The sequence below is a fragment of the Struthio camelus genome, chromosome 22, assembly GCF_040807025.1.
Source record: "Struthio camelus isolate bStrCam1 chromosome 22, bStrCam1.hap1, whole genome shotgun sequence".
In the NCBI taxonomy this organism is placed as follows: domain Eukaryota; kingdom Metazoa; phylum Chordata; class Aves; order Struthioniformes; family Struthionidae; genus Struthio; species Struthio camelus.
In genome coordinates this window covers 8,601,904-8,613,205 of record NC_090963.1, presented here as the reverse complement: position 1 = coordinate 8,613,205, position 11,302 = coordinate 8,601,904, and the positions used below count along the sequence as shown (strand labels likewise).

Here is an 11,302-nt window from a genome sequence, read left to right as displayed (position 1 = left end):
TGCGGCGCCGGGCAGTCAGCGGGGGAGGGCGGGGCGGGGGCGGCGCCTTCCGATTGGCGGAGGGCGCGCGGGGCGGGCAAGGTTGGTTGAAGCGCGCAGCAGTGACGTGTCCGCCCAGGCGAAGGGCGCCCGAGGGGGCGGGGCGCGTCACGTGGCCGGATGCGGAAGCGGGATGCGGAAGCGGGCGGCGGCCACGTGGGGCAGCGCCACGTGGGCGCCGCCATGGGGAAACTGAGGCAGGGGAGCGGGAGGGGGGTCGGGGAGCGGGGGCTCTTCCCAAATACCCTTTAACAGCGTGCCCCGGGCACCATCCCACCTTTGCTCCCGCCCTGCGCCCCCAGAAGGCACAGAATCGCAACAAACTTCACTTTTTTTTTTTCTTTTCTGCATTTAATATTTCAGTGTGAAAATACTAGAGAAAAGTTGGATCCGGAGACCGGCCTCAAGTCCTGGAAAACGCAGGGGGCTGGCGGAGCCGCGAATCGGCTCTTTCTGTTGCCCCAGCGAAACGGCCTGGGCCCAATGATGGCTGCCCGGGCCGGTGCGGGTGGACATGTTGGGGGGGGGGTCGCTGAGCCCTCTGCCAGCCCCGACCGGGTAAAAGGGGGGAAAAAGAAAAAAAAAAAAAAAAGGGTTGTGCTTCGGCCAGTGCCGCTCGAGGGACGGCGGGACGAGGACCGCGCCGCCTCCGAAGCCTTCCGAGGGGCCGCTCGGCGCCGCTCCCCCCGCCGGGCCTGCGGGCAGCAGCGTTTCTCTCTCGCGTTTTCCGGATACCGTTTCAAACTCCGTAGCGGCGTTGCGACGCGGCCAGCGCGGGTGGGCGGGCTCGCGTCTCAGAAGCGTCTGATCGCCAAAAAAAAAAAACGACAATAAAAACGGAACGCAACGCGACCTCGCGCCTGAGCCCAGGTTTAACGTTTCCTACGTTTCCGTTTCGGCTCCCAATGTCGCGTTTAAGCAATTTCCCTTTGCAGCTTCAGCAAGAGCTTTCCTCAGCTCCGAGCGAGATTTAACCACCGGCAGCGGCTGGGCGCCAAGGGCGACCCGAGGCCGAAGGCAGCCGGGCGACGGGGACCCCCCCGACCTGAGTTAGGACGTACAAGGGACATCGGTCAGCGGGGGCCGCGCGGACGCCCGCCGGCTTCACGGAGCTACGGCGAAACGGGGCCGACGAAACCCTTCGGCCGAGGGGAAAAATGGCACAGGAGAAAAATAACCGAGCGTACAAAAGAGTCCGGGGTGCGGGGAGGGGGGAGGCCTGCGACACGCCGCCACACAAGCGCAGGGATGCCGGCTTTTTCCGACGTGCGAAGGTGTCAAGAACGCGACCCGCTTAAAAATTCCCATCCGCGCGCTGGCCGCAAAACCCGCCGTCCGGACGGGACGTGGCGGCGGCGGGGGAAGGCGCCGAGGCCCCGGCAGGCGAGGCGGCGAGACGCCTGGCAGCCCGGCCTGGCCCGTCGCCCGGCTTCGGTGGAGGTTCAGTGCCCCAGGGCGGACTTGTGCTTGGCAGGAGACGGCTGGGGCGAGAGCTGCCGGTCGGCGGAGGCGCTGCTCAGGGCGGACTGAAGGTAAACCGTCTTGTGAAAGAGCCTGTTGCTGAGGAAAACCACCAAGGAGAAGAGACGCAGCTGGAAGTGGCTGAAAGGCAAGAGAGGCCGTGAGCCGCGGCGGCCGGCGGGGCCGGGGCGAGCGGGCGCTCCCCCAACGTAACGCGCTTCCCGTTAACGCCCAAAGGCAACTCGAGAGGCTTTTGAGCGCCTCAAGAAACCTCAGCACTTTCCTTTATACATCACCAGCTGGGCTCAGAAAGCTCATGGAAATCCGTTCCTCCTCCCACTTGGCGTTACCCACCGAACAGCGGGTCGTCCTGCAACGTCCCTCCCGCCCGGGCTTCGCATCCGCCCCCCCAGGGCAATACTCACTAGGCTTTGCCAGGGGTCCTGGCTTCGTTGGCGCTGATGATGAACAGAGGGAAAAGGATGGAAAAGAGGCAGCCGCTGCAAGAAAGAAAAAAAAAGGGGGGGGGGAATGGATGGGGACGCACCGGGGACGCCCGGCGCGTCCACCGAGAGCGGGCACCTCCGCCGTCGGCCCGGGAAACCCGTCCGTATCTCCCTATGGAAGCACCTCCGGTGCCGTGGAGGAGGGGGCAGCTCTGCGCTGCCCGGAAACGGGCAGAAACATCCCGTCTCGGGATTGGGAGGCGGAAGTTAACGCTTCCTCCTCCTCCTCCTCCTCGCAAACCCACCCCAAAAGGCTCACCTGATGATGTAAGAGGACTGCATCGCGGTGAGAAAAGCCAAGGGTAAGCCAAATCCGAAGTAATAGGGCCAGTTTCTCTCGATGTTGGACAACCGCTGGTGCATTTCAATTCCTGATAAGGACAAAATCTCACAGAAATGAACCCAGAAAATTCTCACGATGCGAACAAGTCTTCGCTATACGTGCGTAGCGTTTCTTTGTACACCGAAAGAAAACAACGAACCAAATGAGCAGAACGAGAAGCGTTTCTCTGCAGTCTGCTTCAAACAGCATAGGAAGACTCATAACTCTGTTGTCCAAAAGACCAAATGCACAGAGATTTAAAAAAAAAAAAAATCACGTAGTTGCAGCCAAATGGAGGAGAGCGGTAACTAGCAGCAGTGCCTCCTGTTAACAGGCCTGCAGAACGGCATGCTCGTTTCCCTGCCGCGCGCACGCCTCGGTGGGTTGCCCGCACGTCCCCAAATCAGCATCTTTCACCCCGTCTAGATGTTAACCGAGCGGCGAAACCCTCTACGGGGAAGCGCCTCGACCCCGTCGGCCTGGCCGAGCGCCCCGAGGGCGGAGGCAGCGCTCACCTTTGTTAAACCAGCGGTATTCAAAGCAGTACAGAGAATAGAGCAGCGCCATGTGAAGGAGGCTGATGAGCTGGCCGATGATATCGATGGGGAAGAGACTCACTATCATCCCCTAGAGAGGGAGAAAACAGGCGGGTGAGGCGCTTTCGGGACTGACTGGCAAGCTGCGCGCTTGTCGGCACCCGAGCGCGAGACGCGGGGCGACCCGGGCGGGCTGGTTACTCTGACCTCACCTGGATGAGGAAGAGCGCCTGCAGCAAGAGGTTAAACAACATGTCAGCAATGATTTTACTGACGCTGGGAAAGGGATGAGGCTTTCTGCCGGACACTTCGAACGCTAGATCTGCAATGTCCTGCAGAGCAGAGAAACGGGTGTCAGGGAAAACATAAAAGGCAGTTCAGGCGAGCGACTATGTTACTCATGCGCAGCCGCCTACTCGGAGCTCGGCCAAAGCCCGTTCTCCGGGTGCAATCTCATGTTTTCTAAGGTTGTTATGGGTAAAAAGACAAATTGCCTTCTTTTTTTTTGGCCTCTCACATAGTGATGCCAATATGGTCTGCGATGTTTTATCTTGCACCAAACTGCCAGCCGCCGCACTGCCAGCAAAAGGGGCTGCAGGCTGCCCTGTGGGTTTAGCCTTGAGCAACTGAGTCTTAACTGGGAAATTCCCCCTCGTTTCGCTGGGGCGCAGTCCGTGCTTCGCATCACCTACCTGAAACCAGATGGCATTGACCACCTTACTGAGCACAAACAGGGGCAGGACCCAGAGGGCACTGAAAATGGAGGTGAGGATGAACTCCAGCCAAGACCAGACGTCGCCGTGCAAGGAAGGGTCGCCTGCGGAAGACGGACACGGAGAAGCACCTCACAACTGGTGTAGGAACCAACTCGTTTCACACTGCAAACCCGCGAGGTCTGCGTCAACGTTTCACGCCCGGCCAGCTCTACATCACGGTGAAGTTCTCCTCTGCCTGTAGCGCTCGAGCATTTCTGCATTTACCTGCAGAAATATTCTCCATCTAACAACAACTGTGTTTGTAAAACCCCTCCTTTACACTCGGCAGAGTTCACGGGCTGCGGTCACCCCTTCCAGCCTGTTAGCTGGACCATCCGTCTGATTTTCTACTCATCGTTAATCACGACCTTGCTTGGTACAGCCTAGGTGTGGTTTTTAAGGCCAACCCATCAACTTTCGCAACTGATGCCAGAAGGAGCAAACGAGGCTCCTTTTAGCTTCAAGAAACCCAAAGCATCCACGTGCCCCGAGGAAGCCTGAGAAAAAGGTACTTACCGATGATTTGTGCCGTGACCGACTGAAGTACAGGTATAAATACTCGGTAAAACAAGAAGAGGCTAAGCTACAGGAAAAAAGAAACAACATGGGTTCTTGGTGAGGTCTTGTACATTCATTTCTTGCTCTCCTCTCTGCCACTTTCTCAGAGAAACCCACGTGTCTCCAAGGACATCTCTGGCAGAAACCCTCCTAAAGGTGCTACAACCGCCTCTGATGTCAGGGCCAGCTCGAAAGCCACGCAGTCTGGCTAAGGACAGCTCCGTATTTGGCACGTAAATAGCTCAGCTTCAAACGACAGCAGTAACTTTCACATGCCGTGACAGCAAAGGCTGCGAGTGCCGATCGGGAGGCCCGCTCCTTGTGCCGTTACAAAGGCAATGAGCCATTCATAGAGAGCTGAGGACTTCTATTTAAATATAAGCAAAATCTGTAATTGAACGCTTTCCTTTTAACGTTTCCATGCCGATTCCTCATACCTGGACAGGGTCTAGGGGAAAAATGAAGCCAACGATTTATTAGGCTGAAATGAGTCCGCTCCGTTAAGAATCAGCCTCACGAAGCCTATTAGCAGCTGCAGTAAGGTCAGAGCTGAGAAAACGTCTTAAGATATCAATATTCAACGTGGTGAAGCAATATCCCAGGCGGTGCCTGGGCAGGAGTCAAACATTCAGGCGAAGAGCAGCCTCAAATAATTGGAAACGCAACTCGGGTTCAATCTGCGGCTTTCCCTGCCACAAGCCTACCAGTTAGATATGTGACGTGGGGTCCCTTCACCTATAGCTTCGGGACTTGGAAACTTCCCTCGCAGTTCCTACAGCTTGCCGTGGAAAACCCCACAAACATCCACGTACCCAGAACACGCCTCCATTCCACGCGCAGCACTGAAATATCCGGCTCACTATCCGGGGTTCACTGGAAAGCAACAGGACAGACACGGGTGAGACATATGTGTTTAGCTACCGGCGTCTGAACAAACGATCCCCAACCCAGACATCTGCTTCCGTCCCCCGTGTTTGAGGTGACGGACACCTTAGAAACATCTACGCACACAACTGGTTTTATCTGAACGTGGCAATTCTGCAAGAAATCCCTGCACGCACAGCTTCGAGCCAACGCGCAATTTAGATTTCTGCAGGTTTACATCAGGGAGACTTTCAACCTTTATTAATCCTCCAAAAGCGCATTAAAAAGGAGTAAAAGTCGAGAACAGAAATAATTCGTTTACACTAAAAGCGACTGGGGGATTCGTTATGACAAAAAGCCAAGCGTAAGAAACCCCAGAAACTCAAAAGCGACACTGAAAATCCCAACGTATTAAGGAACACAAGGGAGCAGCAAAGGATCCACGGTTTTATTTGGGGTTACTTCAACGTATCTTGGGAACGCCAAGTTAGAGAAACGGATTTTTAAGTATTTATTAGAGAATTGAAGCTTTGCCCTCCTCACACTCTCGCTACAACATGATTAGGGCTCTTCAGGATGCCTTCTTTTTTTCTGGTGGGGGAGATGGTTGCGGCTGAAGGCAGTTTTGGCTTCTCTCTCTTTGCATCATCTCTACGGACGTGCAAGAGAGAGCAGCTCTGTGGGACTTGGGAGCAGACTTGTCTAGTCAGCTACAAAGGGAGTTTGTTACCAAAAGGAACAGCAAAACGTGATTGTTCAATCCTTAAAAAAAATACGCAGCACTCTGTAAGGGCAGCCAACGTGCAAAACCGCAGGAACCTCTGTGGTTTGGGGAGGGTCGAGAGAACGTGACGTGGGAGACTTTTCCATCCTTAAAGTCAGACGCTGCTGAGCTAGTCAACCTAACCTGTATAAGAACGCCTTGAAAGACGCATTACTGCACAAACACAACGACATTAAATGCCGGCCTGGCTGCAGTTAGGACAGCGAGAAGCATCTCGGCGCGGTTTGGGAACTAGATGCCGCTTCGCTCCCAGGTGGACGCGACCCTGACATCGCCGGCCGCGGCGGTAGCGGCCGCTCCGCAGCCCGCCCCGACGCCTGGGCTCAGTTCGGAGGACAGCAGGAAGGCTCAGTATTCAGGGGAAAAAAAAGGAGCCCAGAAATCCGAGCGCTTTTGATTTATATAGCCTCATACATCCAGGGTGCATCCCTGCTATTATTTCACACCTGCTACCTACTTTTATTTTTACAGGCAATGGTAGAAACATCTGGCTAATTTCTTAATGTTGTGCTAGAGTTTCATTATGCAGAGCGGGAAAAAAAAAAGCGTATCTCATGGACCGATTTCTATATTTATCGCCCTCGCGCTTCAGTACAATTGGGTTTACGAACCGTGTTTTTACTGCAAGCCGTTTGCAAACAGGGATCAAAAGCTCTGCTTTTCCAGATACCCGACTTGCTTCAGAGAGCGCTCCCCCAGCGCAGGCAACCAGAACAGCCCGTATTTCTTAAGTCCCACTTATCTCAACTTCCCTTTTAGGTGAACTACTGCGATGTGATGGATATTGGATCGGCGGGGAGGCTGGAAGGACGCGAGCACGTCGCCTGCTCCGTGTCGCCCCGGGCCCCGTACTCACTTCTCGTACTTCTTCTCGTCCGCCTGAAACCTCCGCTGGGCGAACGCGCTGTTCGCTCTCCTCCGCCGCTGCTCTTCCCTTTTCTGCTGGATGCGAGCGTCCAGCTTGGAGATGGTGCATATGCCCCAGATGGAGTCCTTAACTCCCTGCGGAGAAGGGAGCGCGTCAACGCCGTGGAGAGAGGAGACGCGCGGCCCGCCGCAAACCGCCCGGGAAAGGACGGCGCGCGCCCGAGGCGGCCGCGGAGCACTGCACCTTGGGGTGCTGCTTTCCGAGCTCTGCCAGCCCGGAGGAGCTCGCAGCCCGGCTCGGCGGGCGAGGAGGTCCCATCCCAGAGCACCTCCCACCATCTTTAGGAGCAGCGTTCGAAAGCGGCGTTTTTTAGAGGCGTGCTTTCTCCTCGAATCGCTGTTATTTATAACCCTGGCAAAAGGCGAGGAATCAGCTCTCTCGCAGCCTGTTGCTTCAACCTGGCGGAGAGCAGGCCTCGTCCTGCCAGCCTTCCTAAGGCCAATAAATCCTAATTACACAAAGCAGGCGCGAAGGCCTTGCGCTCCAGCCGCAGGGAGGAGCTGGAGGCGCGTTCCTCAGTACGTTTGGCTAATTACAAGCCAGAGCACCTGCCCTCGTCTCAGAAACGTCTGCGTGTCGGCCGCATCCGTGCAAGGCGCCAGAAAGCATCGCGAAAGATTCCCAGCACCGCTTTCCCCCTCCCCTTTTATTTTGATTGATTAATTTGCAAGCGGCTGGACGAGGCGACTGGCGTTTAGTCTTTTCCTGCTGCACAAATGGCTGATGCGGGTCTGAGTCACCGGTGGCTCGAAGGCAGGCCGGCGGGATTAACCGAAAAGTCTCGAGAAGATCCCTAGCGCCACCTTCTAGCACCCCACGGGAAGCCGTTCCCCGCTCCGAAAGGGACCGTAGCCATCGTTATCGAAGTTTCACTTCGCGATAACGATCCTACCGGCCTCGGCGTAAGCCAAAGGGCGTTTCCGTGGGGCTGACACCCGCGTACGGAGGTCTAGACCGAACGGATGCTGCCGCTTGCACCTGACAAGGTGGAAACCAATTACACGGACCGTCCTCCCCGCTGCTTGACAGGCGGCGTGAAAACGTCGCGAAGCGACACCGGTTTTTCCCCTCTTTAATAAAGAGCGCAGCCGGCGCACCGCAGATCTTCAAGGGAGCAAATAACTTCCCGAAAACAAATTATTTCCCCGTGGCGTTTCAGGCGCGTGCGGGAAACCCACGCATCCTCGGCCGGGAGGCAGCAGCGAGACGGAGCGGCGAGCTTGAGCCAAGCCTTGTGGCCGGGAAGCGACTGCGATATCGATACGGGCTACAGAGTCCGTTTTTGCCGGGAGGAGATCTGTTACCGCTTCGGTAACGCCTCAGCCCAACGGCGCGTGCCCTTTTTAACAGGCACACCGCGCGGCCGCCCGGAAATTATCGCAGGAAAAGCGGGGCAGCGAGACGCCTCCCCCGCAAGCCACCCCATGCCTAAGCGCCACATCACGTCTGACCGTCCCAAGCGGACAGACAACCCACCGAGAAGTATCTTTAGCGGATAATGTACCAACCCGCGTGTCTTTCTTCTGAAACTGAGAACAGACTGCGCTATTTGTTTTGTATGCATGTGTTTTGTTTACTGCATATTGACTGGTTTTGATAGGACTCGCCTAAAACGCAGGGGAAAAAAAACAGATTAGGAGAACTCACCTACAACACGTCACCGTCGGGAAACCAAACCGTACAGAGCTAACGCTGTTCGCCGACGTTTCGCCTACGCGTTTGCTAGCGCGTTGACAAGCTGGTCGAAAACGTCTTTAATACAACTATACCCGGAGCGCTTTTTTCCTTCAACTCCTTCAATCTACCTTGGAGCACGCGGGAAGGAAGATGCTCCCGGCTCCGAAGCGGGGCGTCGCGTGGTCGCCCAGCACCCTCCGGCTTTCTAACCTCGGAAGGCAAAACGGCCGGCGCCGACCGCCCGCGCCTGGGGCGCAGGACGGGACAGGCGGAGCGACTCACCCTGACGAGGTCGTGAAGGAAGGTTTTCACGCTGTCCGCCATCTCGACCGCCGCATCACCTCCGCTGCCGAAACCGTCAGCTCCGGGCCGAGGGCAGGCGCCGCACGCGGACCGCTCTCATCGCGGAAGGACGGGCAACGGAGGGAGCCTGCGGAGGCGGAAAATCCAGGGCTGCGGCAGGCGGAAACAGGTCGGGGGGGGCCATAGTTACCCGGGGGGGGGGCACAGACCCCCGCGCCCCAGGTCGGGGGGGCCCATAGTTACTGGGGGGGGCACAGACCCCCCCTGCCCCAGGTCCGGGGGGGCCCATAGTTACCCGGGGGGGGCACAGACCCCCTGCTGCCCCAGGTCGGGGGGGCCCATAGTTACCCGGGGGGGGCACAGACCCCCCGCTGCCCCAGGTCGGGGGGGCCCATAGTTACCGGGGGGGGGCACAGACCCCCCGCTGCCCCAGGTCCGGGGGGCCCATAGTTACCCGGGGGGGGGCACAGACCCCCTGCTGCCCCAGGTCGGGGGGGCCCATAGTTACCGGGGGGGGCACAGACCCCCCGCTGCCCCAGGTCGGGGGGGCCCATAGTTACCGGGGGGGGGGGCACAGACCCCCCGCTGCCCCAGGTCGGGGGGGCCCATAGTTACCGGGGGGGGGGGCACAGACCCCCCGCTGCCCCAGGTCGGGGGGGCCCATAGTTACCGGGGGGGGGGCACAGACCCCCCGCTGCCCCAGGTCGGGGGGGCCCATAGTTACCGGGGGGGGGGCACAGACCCCCCGCTGCCCCAGGTCGGGGGGGCCCATAGTTACCGGGGGGGGGGCACAGACCCCCCGCTGCCCCAGGTCGGGGGGGCCCATAGTTACCGGGGGGGGGGCACAGACCCCCCGCTGCCCCAGGTCGGGGGGGCCCATAGTTACCGGGGGGGGCACAGACCCCCCGCTGCCCCAGGTCCGGGGGGGCCCATAGTTACCGGGGGGGGGGCACAGACCCCCCGCTGCCCCAGGTCGGGGGGGCCCATAGTTACCGGGGGGGGGGCACAGACCCCCCGCTGCCCCAGGTCGGGGGGGCCCATAGTTACCGGGGGGGGGGCACAGACCCCCCGCTGCCCCAGGTCCGGGGGGGCCCATAGTTACCGGGGGGGGGGCACAGACCCCCCGCTGCCCCAGGTCGGGGGGGCCCATAGTTACCGGGGGGGGCACAGACCCCCCGCTGCCCCAGGTCCGGGGGGCCCATAGTTACCCGGGGGGGGGCACAGACCCCCCGCTGCCCCAGGTCGGGGGGGCCCATAGTTACCGGGGGGGGGGCACAGACCCCCCGCTGCCCCAGGTCGGGGGGGCCCATAGTTACCGGGGGGGGGGGCCCAGACCCCCCGCACTCACCAGGCCCCGCTCGCTCCCGCGCCGGGGCCGCGCTCGGCGCTGCAGCCGGCCCTGCTCGCGGCGAGCCGGCCGCCACGCACTGCGCATGCGCCGCACCGCCCGGCCGGCCCCGCCGCGCCTGCGCGCATCGTCCCCGCCGCCTTCCGCGCAGGCGCCGTGAGGAACGGCGAGCCCGGCCGACCGCTGGGGGGCGACGGGGGCCGGCTGGGGGCACTGGGGGATACTGGGAGCAGTCGAAGAGGCGCTGGGGGCACTGGGGGGCGGCTGGGTGGCACTGGGACGAGCCAGACAGGCACTGGGAGCAGCTGGGAGGTACTGGGGGGCACTGGGAAGAGCTGGAGAGGCACTGGGGGTGGCTGGGGGAAACTGGGAGGAGCTGGAGAGGCACTGGGGGTGACTGGGAGGAGGTGTAGAGATGCTGGGAGGCACTGGGGGTGGCTGGGGGATACTGGGAGGAGCCAGAGAGGCACTGGGAGGAGCTGGAGAGGCACTGGGGGGGGCAGCTGGGGGGCACAGGGAGCAGCTGGGAGGTACTGGGGGGCACTGGGAGAAACTGGGAGAAGGCAAAGAGGCACTGGGAGTGGTTTGGGGATACTGGAAGGAGCCAGAGAGGCACTGGGGGCAGGTGGGAGGCTGCGAGGGAAACTGGGAGGAGCCAGAGAGGCACTGGGGGAAACTGGTAGAAGGCAAAGAGGCACTGGGAGTGGTTTGGGGATACTGGAAGGAGCCAGAGAGGCACTGGGGGCAGGTGGGAGGCTGCGAGGGAAACTGGGAGGAGCTGGGGAGGCACTGGGGGCAGCTGGGGGGCACTGGGAGGAGCCAGAGAGGCACTGGGAGAAACTGGTAGAAGGCAAAGAGGCACTGGGAGTGGTTTGGGGATACTGGGAGGAGCCAGAGAGGCACTGGGGGCAGGTGGGAGGCTGCGAGGGAAACTGGAGAGGAGCTGGAGAGGCACTGGGGGTGGCTGGGGGGCACTGGGGGGCACTGGGAGCAGCCGGAGAGGCGCTGGGGGGCACTGGGAGCAGCCAGAGCGGTGCTGGGGGAAACTGGGAGAAGGCAAAGAGGCACTGGGAGTGGTTTGGGGATACTGGGAGGAGCCAGAGAGGCACTGGGGGCAGGTGGGAGGCTGCGAGGGAAACTGGGAGGAGCTGGAGAGGCACTGGGGGTGGCTGGGGGGCACTGGGAGCAGCTGGGAGGTACTGGGGGGCACTGGGAGAAACT

At 60.2% G+C, this 11,302-nt stretch overlaps 1 protein-coding gene across 1 annotated transcript; it reads right to left on the bottom strand.

Moving 5' to 3' along the window:
- Positions 1-381: 381 nt before the first annotated feature.
- On the bottom strand, positions 382-10,192 carry EI24 (EI24 autophagy associated transmembrane protein). The gene is made up of 11 exons (XM_068916735.1): positions 10,082-10,192; positions 8,713-8,860; positions 6,682-6,827; positions 4,990-5,050; positions 4,136-4,202; positions 3,557-3,681; positions 3,077-3,196; positions 2,844-2,955; positions 2,266-2,377; positions 1,926-2,000; positions 382-1,641 (listed from the first exon to the last, which is right to left on the bottom strand). Exons 2-11 carry the CDS (start codon positions 8,752-8,754, stop codon positions 1,482-1,484), a joined length of 1,020 nt encoding a protein of 339 aa, XP_068772836.1. The 5' UTR covers positions 8,755-8,860; positions 10,082-10,192; the 3' UTR covers positions 382-1,481.
- Between the last annotated feature and the right edge of the window lie 1,110 nt (positions 10,193-11,302).

Coding starts and splice junctions, on each gene's coding strand:
- EI24 (XM_068916735.1), bottom strand. CDS start 8,754: ATGGCGGACAGCGTGAAAACCTTCCTTCACGACCTCGTCAGG. Junction 5,051..6,681: donor GACGAGAAGAAGTACGAGAA/GTGAGTACGGGG, acceptor GTTGCTTTCCAG/TGAACCCCGGATAGTGAGCC. Junction 2,956..3,076: donor AGGCGCTCTTCCTCATCCAG/GTGAGGTCAGAG, acceptor CTCCCTCTCTAG/GGGATGATAGTGAGTCTCTT.